This window comes from Trachinotus anak, unplaced genomic scaffold (genome assembly GCF_046630095.1).
Source record: "Trachinotus anak isolate AG129_WGS33_773 ecotype Australia unplaced genomic scaffold, CSIRO_AGI_Tana_v1 ptg000020l, whole genome shotgun sequence".
Taxonomy (NCBI): domain Eukaryota; kingdom Metazoa; phylum Chordata; class Actinopteri; order Carangiformes; family Carangidae; genus Trachinotus; species Trachinotus anak.
The window spans coordinates 7,722,276-7,737,527 of NW_027273871.1; the positions used below are offsets into that span (position 1 = coordinate 7,722,276).

At 40.2% G+C, this 15,252-nt stretch overlaps 1 protein-coding gene, 1 long non-coding RNA gene and 5 other non-coding genes across 16 annotated transcripts; 4 read left to right on the plus strand and 3 right to left on the minus strand.

Annotated features, from left to right (window-relative positions):
• Positions 1-359: 359 nt before the first annotated feature.
• Positions 360-431, plus strand: trnad-guc (transfer RNA aspartic acid (anticodon GUC)). Its single transcript has one exon. It is a non-coding gene; the product is annotated as a tRNA-Asp (tRNA).
• Positions 432-671: 240 nt separating this feature from the next.
• Positions 672-744, plus strand: trnav-cac (transfer RNA valine (anticodon CAC)). Its single transcript has one exon. It is a non-coding gene; the product is annotated as a tRNA-Val (tRNA).
• A 401-nt stretch (positions 745-1,145) lies between these two features.
• trnav-aac (transfer RNA valine (anticodon AAC)) lies at positions 1,146-1,218 on the minus strand. The gene has a single exon. It is a non-coding gene; the product is annotated as a tRNA-Val (tRNA).
• Positions 1,219-3,913: 2,695 nt separating this feature from the next.
• ncf1 (neutrophil cytosolic factor 1) lies at positions 3,914-12,155 on the plus strand. The gene is made up of 11 exons (XM_071506365.1): positions 3,914-4,070; positions 4,246-4,326; positions 4,426-4,501; positions 6,655-6,820; positions 6,916-6,974; positions 7,163-7,285; positions 7,783-7,890; positions 7,977-8,094; positions 8,392-8,499; positions 10,418-10,593; positions 10,796-12,155. Exons 1-11 carry the CDS (start codon positions 3,999-4,001, stop codon positions 10,957-10,959), a joined length of 1,251 nt encoding a protein of 416 aa, XP_071362466.1. The 5' UTR covers positions 3,914-3,998; the 3' UTR covers positions 10,960-12,155.
• On the minus strand, positions 8,540-14,854 carry LOC139637558 (uncharacterized). 10 transcript variants are annotated; one of them, XR_011694614.1, is made up of 8 exons: positions 14,211-14,854; positions 13,901-13,992; positions 12,696-12,741; positions 10,384-10,571; positions 10,030-10,076; positions 9,753-9,815; positions 9,473-9,649; positions 8,540-9,214 (listed from the first exon to the last, which is right to left on the minus strand). It is a non-coding gene; the product is annotated as an uncharacterized lncRNA (long non-coding RNA). The 10 variants fall into 10 exon arrangements; XR_011694610.1 differs by having other exon boundaries at positions 14,187-14,853; XR_011694615.1 differs by lacking the exon at positions 12,696-12,741 and having other exon boundaries at positions 14,211-14,852.
• trnaw-cca (transfer RNA tryptophan (anticodon CCA)) lies at positions 13,578-13,649 on the minus strand. The gene has a single exon. It is a non-coding gene; the product is annotated as a tRNA-Trp (tRNA).
• Positions 14,367-14,438, plus strand: trnae-cuc (transfer RNA glutamic acid (anticodon CUC)). The gene has a single exon. It is a non-coding gene; the product is annotated as a tRNA-Glu (tRNA).
• Positions 14,855-15,252: the final 398 nt, after the last annotated feature.

Consider the following 15,252-nt stretch of genomic DNA (forward strand, 5'->3'; position numbering starts at 1 on the left):
ATTTCGCGGCGCCATGTTTGTTTCTGTCCTCGCAATCACGTGACGACTACGTAATCACGTAGACAACGCGGCCGTGGTGATGCGTTCACAGACTGTCGGTTATTGTAATACCATGGCACCTTCATGAACTGAGAGTTAGTCGCTGAGAAGAAATGCTCCCCGTCGGGGGACTCGAACCCCGGTGTTCCTCCACCTGAGAGGCGGAGACACTGAGGACTTTACCGACGAGGACAAACATCTTTCATTTCCGGTTATTTTCGAATCACGATACGAAAGAAGTTTCACATTTCCCAGTTTGTTGCGCATGAGTAAACGCGTCCGCTGAATGCTCGGTGTGGCCACGTCACTGATGACGCGCCTCCTCGTTAGTATAGTGGACAGTATCTCCGCCTGTCACGCGGAAGACCGGGGTTCGATTCCCCGACGGGGAGAAACTTTTTATATACAGTATATATATTTATATACAATAAATAAATAAATGTTAGGACACAGAAATATCCTTTTTCATGACCAAAATGCATTTATTTTTCATTTATTTATGTATTTAATGATTTAATATGTATTTAATCAATTAATTCATGCTTATGTCGTGTTCTGTCCTTTACAGACCACTGCAGACAACACAAGAGACATTTGAGACAGGGTTTTCCTCAGTGGACTCTGAAACAGCTGTTTCCGTAGTGTAGTGGTTATCACGTTCGCCTCACACGCGAAAGGTCCCCGGTTCGAAACCGGGCGGAAACAACGTTTTCCTCCGCGGACACTCTGCCCCCCCCCCCCCCCCCCCCGCCACCACAACACCAACCAGGAGAGGTGGAGTTTAGTCCACAACAAGCTTCAGACATGATTATCACATATTAGTTTCTCCTACAGTGATTAAAAGTAAAGTAACGTACATCTGCTCCGTATGAATGTATGAAAAAAAATAAAAAAATAAATATATATATATATATATATATATATATATATATATATATATATATGTATATATAATTTTATATAGAGAAAAAGGAAGGAAAAGAGAGAAAAATTTAGAAATTGGGTGAAAATGAAGTGAAGTGAGAGTTAAAAATGCATAAAGGCATTAACATACTGCGTGTAAGTATATAATAACTCGATCAACAAGTTAATAATAATAAACATCATGTTTCCGCCCGGTCTCGAACCGGGGACCTTTCGCGTGTTAGGCGAACGTGATAACCACTACACTACGGAAACTGTGAGTGTAGTGACGTAATATTTCCATATCGTTTCATATTCCTTCTGTTTTTTTTTTTTCCACTTGAGAAAGCACGTCGAGGTATTTGTCGTCTGTTTAATTCCAGATAAACTTTAAACAGACAGATTATGATTTTTATGTTGTGGTTGTTCAAATGACGTCTGGAGCTGTGAGCTCAGTCAGGACAGGTCCTCCTGGACTTCAGGGACTCTGCAAGTTTTATTTGAATTCCACCTTTAAGACCTGAACTGATTTAGTTTATACTGAGCTAATTTGCTGATAAAGGTTGTGTCCAGTATTTAACAGACAGAAGACGTCATGATTCCATCACAGGAGATCAATTATTGTCTATATGTCCAACTGTTATTTTCTACAATCGATTGTTCAGTGAATGAAATGTAAGAGAAGAAAAGTTAACATATTCAAATTGTTTTCTTTTGTCAGAACAAAATATGAAACTGGGAACCAGTAAAAAAAAAAAGACTTTAACAGTAAATCAATTATAGAAATTGTTGCCAGTTAATCTTCTGTCAATGAATCAATCAATAAGTCAGCTGGTTACTCTAATGCTTTGTCTTTCCTGAAAATACATGAATCCAGTAACAGTCAAATTTGAGGAAATACTGCAAGTGAAGAATTCCCCCCTGAATGTTTCTCCACTGCCGGAGGGGGAATCACCCTGATGACTCCATCCTGCCTGTTCACGCCGACTCCATCCTTTCACTCACAAAAACAGACTTTATTTTTACTTTATTTTCTCCTACAACTGCTCTTCTTGTGTCACTCCTGGGCTTTCAGAGGGGCTTTCAGCTAAACTTGTAATTTCCTAAAACTTTTGCAACAGCAACGAGGAACAAAAAAAAAAAAAAAAAAAGAAACAAACAAACCCACATGGTGACACTTCCTCAGTCAGTGAGACCCGTGATTTAGTTCGTATTTAGATTTATTTCTTTCAAATGAAATAAAATAAATTAAATATCACCGACGCTGATGAACGATGGAGGGACTCTCATTTAAAGTTCATTTAAAGTTCATTTAAAGTTCTACGTGAGAAGTGATTTTGATTAAAAATCATCTGGAGTGTGTTTCATGTTTTTGTAGTGAAGCTGTTTATTTTTGGAGAAAGCAGATGATTTCCCTCCAGAGTCACGTTACTGTCACTGAGGGAGCAGCCAGTGACTCACAGCTCTTATTTCTACATCCACAACCACAGACATGCTGCCTGTGTGTGGGTTTGTTTTCATGTTGTTTTATGTGAGGTTTTATTTTGGAGGACCGTAAATTCCTAAATAAATGGAGAGGTATTTTCGAATAGAGAGGTATTGCTTCCATTATGTTCAAAGTGAATGTAACCCAGGTGGTATTTTAATAATGAATGATTAATATATATTTACTTGAGTTTAAATTGAACACTTCGCTGAGATTAATTCCTCTGGAAAACTTACAAAACAAAATAAAATAAAATAAAGCTCCACTACTGGAGTCAAAGTATAGATACTCAAATATTACTGCAATACAAGTGAAATTACTGAGGTACTTGCTTTTTAAAATACTTAAGTATTCAAAAGTACATTTTTTATGTCAATGCATTGTTGTATTGCTGCACGGTGCATCTGTAGAATGAAATAAAACAAAATTAATAAATTAAAAGAAGAAAAATATTTCTCAGTGATTGTTCAGTTGAGTTCTACGTCTCTACCGTTTGTGATTTTCATGTTTGGTTTCTTTCTTCTTGTCCTCAGTTATGTCAGTTAGTGTTTCCAGACTGACACGGTCCCAAAGCTCCTTTATTCTCAGTGACGGAGCATCCACTCTGTCCTGGCGTTAGTCTGTTCTGATGTCTGTATAAAACCCTCAGCTTTATTCAGACTCCGTCCTGTAACATCACTCCAGAGGTTTTGCATCTCTGGACTTTTCCCACAAACAGTGAAGTGGAGCAAAACATTTAGTACAAACATCTGGAATATGAGCAGCAGACACAGGATGAAGCTTGACAGGAGCTGTGTAAATTCTCATTAACCAACTGCACTGAAGTCGTTAGCTGTATTTCAGTCTGCCTCGCAAAGTCTTCTTGTCCATCCATGTTCCACACATTTCATTTATCTCATGTTGATTCAGTACTATCTGCTTCTAATATGTTATAATATTTAGACCCGTGGCTCTTTCTTTATCCTGACATGAAGCTTTTTAACTGTACAGTTGTTTTCATCTGTGACATAAGAAAGAAAAACTCCATCTACATAAAAATCGATTATTTTCTGACTTGTTCTCAGTATTTACATGTTACAGCACATAATTAATACTACTCTGATTCCATCAGCTACTCACTTTGTAATAACAATAGTTATAATTTATAATATAATATATACTCTGTGTGTGTGTGTGTGTGTGTGAGTGTGTGTGTGTGTGCTACAAGAATTAGTTCCTCTTTACGTTTATTTAGAGAGAAAAAGAAAAGAGGAAATACTGTGAATCCACTATTATAATATTATAAAATTATAATATTATTATAAAATAATAATAAAGCCAATAATAATAATGATAATAATATAATGATGATAATAATAATAATAATATTTTGTAATTATTATAACAGTGGATTCACAGTGTTTCCTCTTTTCTTTTTCTCTCTAAATAAACGTAAAGAGGAACTAATTCTTGTGGCACACACACACACACACACACACACACACACACACACACACACACACACACACAGTATATAAGCCTCTCATCTGCTGCCTCTAACCTCAGTTGGACTCTTCCCCTGTGTGTCAGCATGGAGCAGATCTACGTCAGGCATGTGGAGCTGCTGGGCTTCGAGAAACGCGATGTCCCAAGTCACCACTACGTAAGGCTCAAAATCCTGGCTCTGCAAACTGCTCAACAAGCTTCAGTCTTCACTTTTTTGAACAATGACCGATGCTACGGCGTCAAAGTTCGGCTCTGATGACTGAGAATCAGAAATCATGGATGTAGTGTTTTTGTGTTTGAGTGAGACCTCCCTGTACCGTGTCTGTGTGCAGGTGTACCTGCTGATGGTGAAATGGAGCGACCTCTCTGAGAAGCTCATCTACAGGACCTACCCCGAGTTCCACACCTTCCATGTGAGTTCCTCTGCACTACAAAATAAAAGCTCTGCTCCTCCTGTGTATGAAGCAAAACTAGATAAACTGCAGCTGTTTGTTGTTTTGTGTTGGTCACAGAAATCGCTGAAGGAGATGTTTCCCATCGAGTCTGGTCAAATAGAAAAGAGGGACAGAATCATTCCTTCATTACCAGGTAAAATCAGGAAGAGTTCTCACTGTGTTTCAGCTCTTTATGTGGATTCTGTCACTCTATGGCCCAGATTCATCACTGTGCTTCTGTCGCTCGTCCTTCTGCTTTGTTTGTTTGTTTCTGAGAAGCTGCAGAGTCAAACACTGGATCACAGACGAGTTAAAACAGATGAGATGAGGCTTTTTAAAGACGACTGATCATCTCGTCAGTTAAAACTCTGTCTGTGACGTTCTGTCAGGAAACACCTGTGGTTGTCAAACACATGTGGGCTGGTCTGCTTCTCTTTTTTCTGTTGAAGCAAACGGCTGAAATCACTGTGTCAAAACGCTCCGAGCTCCATTTATAACCCGAATTCAAACAGGTCACCTCCAGAGAAGAAGAATTAGGAAACAGCTCGAGGCATGAAGACGTTCACTGATCACATTAAGTTCATAAAGTTTGATCATTGATAAATAATTTAAAGCTCCATATTTTGAAGTGTTGATCTCCATCAGAAGATATATTTGTGGTTTTAAGAACCAAAAACCATCTCAGTGTAGTTTCATCTCCTCTCTCAGGCTGCAACAGTTCAGCGAGCCAATCAGAAGAGAAGCTCTGAGCCTCTCTTCTCCATCAAAGTTTAACCTCCATCAATTAAACACAATGCAGCCACTTCCTGTGGAGCTCACTCTACTGTTTGTCCTCTGAGGATCTTTGACCACAGATGTCTGGACCAGCAGCCGTTCACTCGTCTGGTTCAGGCCACAGAAGCTGCTGGAGCTCTGACCCACAGGTTGTGTCTCAGTGGACTGACGGCTGCTTCCTGTCAGCCAGGTGTCACAGCTGGAAACCGAACATTGTGCAGGTCTGTGTGTTTTCACAGATCATTTTCTGTTCCTGTTCAGGACCAGTTTTCATGAAAACAGAACTCGAACTTAACACATTTTCCTGATGAAATCTTAATTACAAAACACATGTAGCAACATGTGGAAGGAGAAGCGGAGGCCGACCTCAGAGCTGATGCAACAGCAGCGTTCACCTCCTCAGGGTTCGACACTGCGGACCCCTGACAGCACATGGTGGAGCGTCCACAGAGCTTCACACAGCTCTCACATCCCTGGGTGTTTAAATCAGACATTTTCTGACCATAACTTTGTAACTTTCACAAACTGTTTTTTTGAAGATATTTGTAAGAAGTGAATGAAAACAGCTGCTGCACCGTTCTCGTTACTGAAGTTTAATTTATCTGTATTCAACCTACTGTGACGATGTCTGGATGCTGCCGGCTCCCACAAACAGAGTTTTACATCTTTATACAAGATGTTTTGAAGGAGTTCATGAGAATGGGAATCAGGTCACGTAGCTGTGACTCAGTTTCATACATTTATTTCTGTTTTTATTTGTTTGACCCAACAGCTTCCTTCATATTTTCCAGAATCAGTTCTTTGAATCAGGTCACTTTCATCCGCCATGAAGCTGAAAACAAAGGCTTCTACTTTCTCTCAAACACGATGAATTAACGTCTCATTAACAGAGTCTAATAAGCTTTTGTTTTTCTCCTGTTTATCTTTGGTGTCAACGAGAAGACAGAAACTTATGGGACACACATAGAGTTGTGTTATTTCTGAGAAGCCTTGAAGACGTCCAGTTCACAGACTCTGGAGCTCAGAGTTCAGTGATTCAGCTGCAAACTACACCAACCACAGAAATCTGGAACTGACTGAAACAAACCTTTTTCCTGACAGCAGCAAATCAAACCACTCTGAAACTCCTGTCTCGTGACCCTGTGCCACCACACGGCAGTGAATTACATGATGAATGAAACAGACATCAGATTCTTTGTGGGAGAGAAAGCTGTTCTGAGATCAGATGTGAGGAGAGATTTCACTTCACTGCAGTTTTTCATGGCAAATTCCAGTTTTTTATTTTTCCTCTTTTCTTTTCTCTACTTGTTATTTTTGTCTTTCGTCTGTTGACAGGTGTTTATGATCGACTGATTGTTCCTGACTGAATTATTATGATTTAGGGAGCACTCACATATTAAACGATGTTCTATTATTCTACTGTGATTTTATCATGGTGTTTCAAGCACAGCTCCACACGGTGCTATTCAGGCCACTGGGTGTTTTTCTGACCTCTGGACTCTTCTTCTTCTTCCTGTGTGTTTGTGTGGTCAGCTCCGCGGTGGGTGGACAGTCAGAAGTCGACAGAAACCAGACAGAGCACCTTGTCCGACTACTGCCACTCGCTCATCAACCTGCCGCCTCACATCTCCCGCTGCAAACTCCTCAAGACCTTCTTCAGGGTTCGACCTGAGGACGAGAACCCGAGCGCCACAAACACGTCAGTATCACACTCACTCTGCGTCCATCACAGGTCAGGATGGAGTGATGCTGATCGAAACCACAGCTAATGAAAAATGTTCCTTTCCTCCTCAGACTGAAAAAAAGCAAGACATCTGTGGAGTCCAAGGAGGTGGCCCAAGGAAACGTCGCTGGTAAGAGACTTTTTAAACATCATCTTCTTTATTTGCGGGACTACCAACAGCTTGATGTTTAAAAGCATCCAGTATTTTGTAAGTCAAGGATAATTTCCACTGGGAGTGAGGGAAATTGTCCAGATGAGCCTGTTGTAAATATTAGCAGCTGTTTCCTGCTAATATGGTGGTTATGTTCTACCTGTCAGAGATTTCTGGCCCCATCATACTGGACACCTACAGAGTGATCGCAGACTTTGCCAAGACGTCCAAACACGAGATCGATCTGCACACCGACGACCTGGTGGAAATTGTGGAGAAAAATCCAAACGGTGAGAGAAGAGTCTGTGCAGGACAATCTTATGTTAAAGCTCCACACAGTCTAAAGGTAGATGTCCATGTGTTTGTGATTATAAAGCAGGTCTAGGTTCTATATTAATACTGAGAAAGTATCAAAGCCTCAGTCCACAGAGAAATGCACACAGCCTGTATTCAGACACTGAGCCTTAAAACCAGCCGTCAGGACTTCTGCAACTTTGTGATGTCACAACAAAGCAGTCACTGCCATCAGCTACGCCCCAAGCCCCGCCCACCTGGACCCACCATCCAACCTTGCAGGATTTGGTTTCTCTGCGTGTTTACCTGAAATCTGCTTTATCTTTATTGGATCACACAGAAAACAGTCAGCCAATCAAAAGAGAGGATCAGATCCTCTCTTCTGATTGGCTGCACTTTGTCTTATTGAACAAATATAGTGCTCACTATTACCTCAAGGTAAGCTGTAGTGCTGCCCCTGGTGTTGAGCTGCTGGTCCTGGTCTTGTGTTCAGGTTGGTGGTTCTGCCAGTGTGAGTCTAAACGAGGCTGGGCTCCTGCCTCCTACCTGGAGCCTCTGGACAAACCGGAGGAGGCTGAGGATGTTGACCCAGACTACGAAGGTGACCTAGTTCACGTTGTTTTTCTCAGTCAAACTCCGGTTCAGTCTTTCCCAGCGTCTTTTTAAACAGCGCTGTGTTTCCTGCAGGAGAGCTGTTTGTCACCATCGACGCCTACAAGGCCGAGCAGGAGGACGAGATCTCTCTGGAGGCAGGTGAAACCATCGAGGTCATTCACAAGCTGCTGGACGGCTGGTGGGTCGTCAGGTATGATCCACACACACACACACACACACACACACACACAAAGATTCATCCCAAGACTCCTCCTCAACCTTCAGTCTCCTTGCATGATTGTTATTGCCTACTGGACTTTATGCTCATGCTCTCGGGACCACAAACATCCGAAGATATTTGAACCAGTGTTGGACACTGACATCTCCATGTTGCTGGAGTTCCTCAGAATTAATTCCAGCATTAGCAACTTTTCAGATATTCCACACATGTCCTCACTAGTGCCTGTGAATATTGACAGTTTTGACTTGTTAATGCTGCTTTGTGTAGGAAAGGAGAAGACACCGGCTATTTCCCCTCCATGTACCTGCAGAAGGCCGGCAAAAAAGAGAAATCTGAGATTGGTAGGGTGAAGGGACAGAAACCACCACCTCGCAGGTATGTCAGAGATCACACAAGACGACACTGAAACAATGGATTCATATATTTTTGTATATTTTTACCATTAAACATTTAGAGTTAAATTTTACATATTTTTAAAATGATTTACTGCACATGTAAGGAGTTAGATCACAACTTTAAATGGAACTAAATATAATTATATTAATTATACATACAAATACTACAGAGCACTTTTTACAGAGGGCTTTTTGTTCACTGTTCACTGTAATGAGCTAATATTGGTGACACTCACAGATGTGCAGGTTTGCACGTACTTCCTCTGTTGCCATTCTGGTGTTTTATTGTGTCACTTCAGATAAAGAGGAAGTGTGATGTCTTGCACTTTCTCATTCTGTTGCACCAGTTTGTCATTTCATTTCTCTTTGATGCTGATTGAAATGAAGTTCTCATAAAAAACATTAAAACCAGCATTAAATTTGATCTGACTTCTATCAAGCACACTTTTATAAACACAGTTTATAAACATAACGTATTAAACGCACAGTGACGTCATGATAGTGTGGGATCATGGGAGTTGTTGTCTTCACCACCATTGCCATAAGATTCACCAGGGTTGGATTTGTTCAGTGTCAGACGTTCAGGAGGCTTTTACCAGCAGCCAAATTATCCACAGAGGTTCCTCCCCTCCGTAACAAATGGACTAGAGGATTATGTTGATTGAATGAATTGGTCGAATGTTGATTCGCTGGTGCTGTCAGACACAGGACACAAGGGAAGAGTTTAGGGCTAAAACTGCTAATTTAATTAACTGCTAATTTATGAACCAGACAATTCAGAGGTTTTTTTTCCTCGGCTGCCAAATTATCCACAGAGGTTCTATCCCTCCGTAACAACGGACCAGAGGATTAAAACCAGTGGAAACAACAAATAAAGCAGTTTCTCTAAAGTCAGTGATTCGCTTCTCGGCGGACATGACGTCTTGGATTGGCTGGAAACTGAGACTCCTTACCTTTGTTTGTTTGGTAACTTATGAACCAGACTTTCAGGATGTTTTTACAGGTTCACCACGTAGCTGTTAATCCACCAACAGAAAAGTCCCAGTCAGGACTCTTTACTGCAGGTCATCCCCCTGCTCTCTGTCAATCTGTACTGGTTTTTACCAGCAGTCGATCAGCAGAGGTTCCTCCTTTCCATATCAAATGCACCGGGGGTTAAAAGAAACAAGATTAAAACAGTTTCACTTTAGAAATCAGACATCCCTGAGTGATGAAACCCAAGTTGCCATTTACCTGTTTCCTCTGAGAACTTAAATCCAGACGTCTGATGATTCAAATCCTTCATCTGGTTAAAATCTATAGTTGAAAACAACCAAGGTGTAAAAAGTGAATCTTAAAATGTGGCGTAAACAGGATAAAAGTCAATTTCGAGCTTCTAGCAAACACGTTTTTTTTTTTTTAAATCACAATTTTTTCTCCTACTTTTAAGACAAGAACAAAATCAAAAATTAAAAGCTGCTTTATACAAGTTTTGAGTAGTGTCTTAAACTAGGGCAGCAACTCAACACACCTGATCTCCTCTGGACTCTGATGGTCACCTTTGGTTTTTTGCTGATCCTTTGAGACAGATAACAGAGTTTTATTTGAGGATCTTGTGCAGGATCTTTGGTCATAAGTGCAGAGCTTTGGTGAACAACTCTGATCCCTGCTGATGTTCAGGCTGTAGAGGTGAGCTAAACTGTTAGGAGATGGTGTGGTGACATAACTGATGCTGTGTGGGAAGCAGATGGTTCACAGTGACAGGGAACATTCAGCTTTGAAGCAGTGGTGATTTATGTCCGTCAAACCAAGACAGTTTCTGCAACAATGAATCAAACTTGGAGCGATCTCAGTTTTGAGGTCAGCGCCCACCACCTCGACTCACCAGTACAGCTCTGTGTGCCCGTTTTCTGCCTCAGATCCACCATCAGAAACGCCAAGAGCATCCACAGCAGGTCTCGCCGACGGTTCAGCCAGGACGACTACCGCAGGAACAGCCGTCGGTACCTGGAGCAGAAGGGTGGTCGCCGCACACAGCCACAGAGGGACTCCAAGAACACTGCAAAGTCACCGCTGAAGGAGATTAAGAACCAGGGTAATGATGTTCATACAGACATGTTCTCCTGCCTGTAACACCTGTGGAAAAAATCTGAATGTGACATTTTGTATTTGGAAATCAGATTCTTTCTTTTAATTTGAAAGCTTATAGGACAAAATGTGAAAACCATAACCACATACAAACATAATCCCACTGAACACACGTACAACCTGATCACTCTGTTATTTCTAACCCACAGACAACATACCTGAAGTGTCTGGCTCCAGCTCGGAGAGCGAGGTGAAGAGGGAGGCCCCCATCATCCCTCCCCGGCCGAGCGCAGAGCTCATCCTGGAGCGCTGCACCGACAAAACCCGCAAGAAAGTCAGTGTCCACAAGTCCCACTCCAGCTCCAACAGCTAGTGCGGGGATTCATCATATGTAGTGAAGTCGCAGCCTTCTGAGACCTTTAATCTGGAGTACAGGAAATAAAATAACTGATTTTCTACATTACATTAAAATTCATTATGAATAAGACTGCCAAAAAGATGAAACTATTTCCTTATTCAATTGTGACCTTAAAGAATAAGGCAGGTATTATTCTATATTTTACATATTATTATTATTATTATTAAACCCTATATACGAGAGACCAAAACCAATAATCTGTTAGCCTGTCTCTGGACACTGTCTGACCTCCACACCATGTCACCAGTAAAAAACAGCTGCTCACTATAGTTTTTCAAAAAGAAGAAGAAACTAGAGGAGGACTATTTTCATTGGCGGATTAATCCACATTCGGTGCCCTGGTGAGTATTTGGGTTTTTGGAAACAATGGAGCTGGTTCAGACGTCAGGCTGTGATAAACACACACACCTCTTGTTTTGGTATTTTCATAGGATTTGTTGACTTAAAGAAAAACGTAGAGACTCAGCTGAGTTTTTCTTTCAGCCACTATGAACTAGGCTTTAAAGGTCTTTACTTTGGCTCCTGCTGGTGGTCGTATCAGGAATAACACTGTGCTGCAGAGCAGTAAATGCTGCACAGCCCTCACAGAGGCAGAGTGAAAATGGTCCAAATCTTCTATAAAGAATCTGTCATGAGATTAATATGAAAGCTGCAACAATCACAAATAAAAATATTCCACAAAGATTTTTTTTGGCCCATTATCTTGATGTGTGATGAGGACATAATTAATCTCGTTATCTGAAGACGACTTTGATCACAGTGTCATTATGATTCGGCCTCTTCCTTTCTCACCTGCAGGAAACGCCTCAGGTTTAGTTTATTTGCTCTCAGCTAATGTCATGACGTCAGTCTACAAACATGCCAACACCTGCCTGTTTTTTTCTCTGGACTTGTTTTCCTTAGATCTGATGTGTTCAGTGCTACTCTGCTGTTAGCTGCTAGTGTCCACATTTGCATTGCAAGAAAAAGAAGCTGCAAAAAGAGAGGTTAAAGGTGAATTTGTTTGCTCAGTGTTTTTGGAAAAAGTTGTACTGAAAAAAAAGAAAAAAAAATACATTTCTGTTTATGACTTCTGTGTGGAAGCTTAGATCTATTTCAAAGAGCTTTGTTTTTATTTATTTGGTTAATAAAAAATAAAAAATGAATTAAGAGCTTTTCTCTCAGCATTATTTATGATTAATGTTATGAGGGCTGTTACTAATGATTATTTCCATTATCTATTATCTGCTGAATAGCACCTCGATTTACAGAGAAATTAATTGATGAATAGTTTAGTCTATGAAATATTTTTAAAAAATGAAAAATTTCCCACAGCCAAAGATAATGTTTTCAAGTTGTTTTGTGTGATGCATTCACTTGAGAAAAGCTTTTCTGAATTAACAAGATCATTCTGAGTTAAAGATCTCGTTAATTCAGAAAAAAAGAGCAGATTGCACTTCCAAACTTAAAGATCTTCAATTCAAAGGAAGAGCAAGACAAAAAAGAAAAAAAAACGACTGAGACCATTAATATATTATCAAAATAGTTGCTCCCTTGAATTCATCTTAATTTGTGCAACATGAGGTATTAGCAGTGCCTCCTCTTCCTCTGAAAAAAGCAGCCAGCAGACCTCAGTTTGTTGTTATATTAAAGATTTTAATTTAGAAAGTAATAACTGACTTTTACTGGTTAAAATGAATCTTGTCACTTACATTCGTCTGACCTTCCTGGCTGCCGTAGATGTGACCACAGCACTTTCTTTAAGAGTGGACAAAGGTTTCCAGGTTTTGTGGGACAAACAGGACAGAAGTAGGTTACAGAGAATGTAGGTCTGTCTTTAAAAAGCATCCATGTCAACAACCTGCAGCACAGTTAGAAATGAGGCTGAGGACAAAACGTTTCAGTTCTCACCTCTGATTGGCTGTTTGGAAAACACCTGACAAATAAGGGCACCTTCATTTTAAATATTAATGATATCAACACTCAAACTACATGATAATATGAAAGAACACATACTGTATGTGTATGTCTCATTTATCATTAGAGCTATATATATATTTATTCACGTTTTCTAGCTATCTCTATGATTTCTGCCACCAACCCAAGACTGCAATTAATGACTATTTTCGCTGTTGATCAATCAACTTATTATTTTCTCCATTAATTAAATAATTGTTAAATACCTTTACAAGTCCCAGAGCCCACGGTGACATATTTAAATGTCTTATTTTTTGTCCCTAGGCCCCCCAGGTCAAACTTAAAATTGACTGGTTACAGTTTTGAAATTGAATGCTTCTGATTCAGTTGGTTGGACCAAACAAGAACAAGAGCCTGGAACATGACACCGTTTTTTTTTTTTAGTTTTTTTTTTCTTTTACATTTAATAGACTACTTGACAAAACAGTTGATACGTTAATTGATAATGAAAATAATTGTTAGTTGTAACCTCAAAATGAATAATAATATAGAAAATTTGAACTAATTTGACATATTACCAACACGTACGCATTTGTTATCATTTCTATATGCATTAATAACAAACAAGGTTAGCGAAAAAAATGAACAAAAAATAAGAAGGGAAGACAGAAAAGGTTTGACCCCGACGTGATTTGAACACGCAACCTTCTGATCTGGAGTCAGACGCGCTACCGTTGCGCCACGAGGTCCTGCTGCATGTTCCGGCCTCATCGGTTTATAAACAACATCCGAGCGGGAGCTCGACAATAATACGGATTTTATGCTGATTTTGTTGTATAAACATCTGCAGTAAACATTTTTTCAGTTACCACAACATTACAAGTGAGAAATGAGAAAAAAGGCTGCTCTAGCTCATACTAACATCGAGGAGAAAACAGTTTCTTGACCCCAGAGTGTGGTTCAAAAAATAAAAAATAATAAAAAAATAAAGCCGACTTACGTGTAACGTTAATTCCTTAATATTTCGGACACAAGGAAACATGGAGATATCGATGTGTAGGCGGCTTCACTGTTACCTGTGGAAACGGCCACCTGTCAAACGAATATCGATAGTTGTAGGTTAATAACGGTAGCTAGTCAGCTAACTAACTTTAAAACACAGTGACCGTGTTACCGGTACTTGTAGGTTAGGCTAAGGTTAGCTAGTCAGCTAACTAACTTTAAAACACAGTGACCGTGTTACCGGTAGTTCTAGGTTACTAACGGTAGTTAGTCAGCTAACTAACCTCAGGACTCAGTAACGGTGTTACCTGCCCACGAGACGACCGGGGTCGGTGTGGTATCTTCGATTCACCACATAACCGCTGAGGTAAGGTTCGCATCAATCAATACAGTCAACAATCTACAACCATTGACCAGGATCAGTCAGACTATAAATTACATACCATCTGCTGTCGCGGTAACTGTCCCTGGTGGTCTAGTGGTTAGGATTCGGCGCTCTCACCGCCGCGGCCCGGGTTCGATTCCCGGTCAGGGAACTGTCTTTTTGATGGAGAGGAGCAAGATCTGCTGCTGTTGTTGTCTGTTTCTACAAATGTTGTAAATCATCGCTTGTATGTTTTTACAAACGAGAGGTTACTTACGGTTCTCAATGTATTTTAGCACAGTACACAGAAAACAACAACTATGTACACATGTACACATGACAAAACAAGGACAACAACAACGGACACAATTTACAAAGTTCATATACAAGTCAACACATTCTAAAGTTGTAAACAAGGAAACAAGTGGTGCCAGTTATGGAAGAGTTCGAGGAGTGCTGCAGTAAATAATAAATGGGTACTGTTATAAATTGCCTTAAATACTTAGTATGAGAGCATTGCCATTGAAGGAAAGACTACATTTTAATGTCTGTGTAGACAAATAAAGGAACTAATATATGCATTTAAATTATCTTTGCTTTTCTATACATTTACATTTGTTTATTTCTGTTTACCATACTCTTTATATTATACTGTAGAACACAATAGAAATTCAGCGCTTGATTTAATCATAAGGCAGCAAAACAAAAAAGGTCGTGTTTGAACTGCAGGAAATGCAGGTAACTCCAGACACTGCATCATAAATCTCAGTAATATTACAGTAACGCCCTGCAGTGACAGTGACGGTGTCATGGAGCAGTTCCGTGCTGGTGGAAGCGGAGCTGCCCTCTGCTCGGTGTCTGCCTTGTGCATCTTCATCTTCCCTCCTTCTCTGCAGAGATTGCGTGTCTTGGATGCTGCAGAGAGATCAGTCAAGTTGAACCCATTTAAGAAGGAGACAATCCTGATGATTATCCCTTCAAAATAA

Bases quoted from the DNA above. Each gene is read 5' to 3' on its own strand.
- ncf1 (XM_071506365.1), top strand. From the start codon at position 3,999: ATGGAGCAGATCTACGTCAGGCATGTGGAGCTGCTGGGCTTCGAGAAA. The intron at 7,891-7,976 runs GTGACCTAGTTC...TGTTTCCTGCAG, and splicing joins TGTTGACCCAGACTACGAAG to GAGAGCTGTTTGTCACCATC. The intron at 8,500-10,417 runs GTATGTCAGAGA...TTTCTGCCTCAG, and splicing joins CAGAAACCACCACCTCGCAG to ATCCACCATCAGAAACGCCA.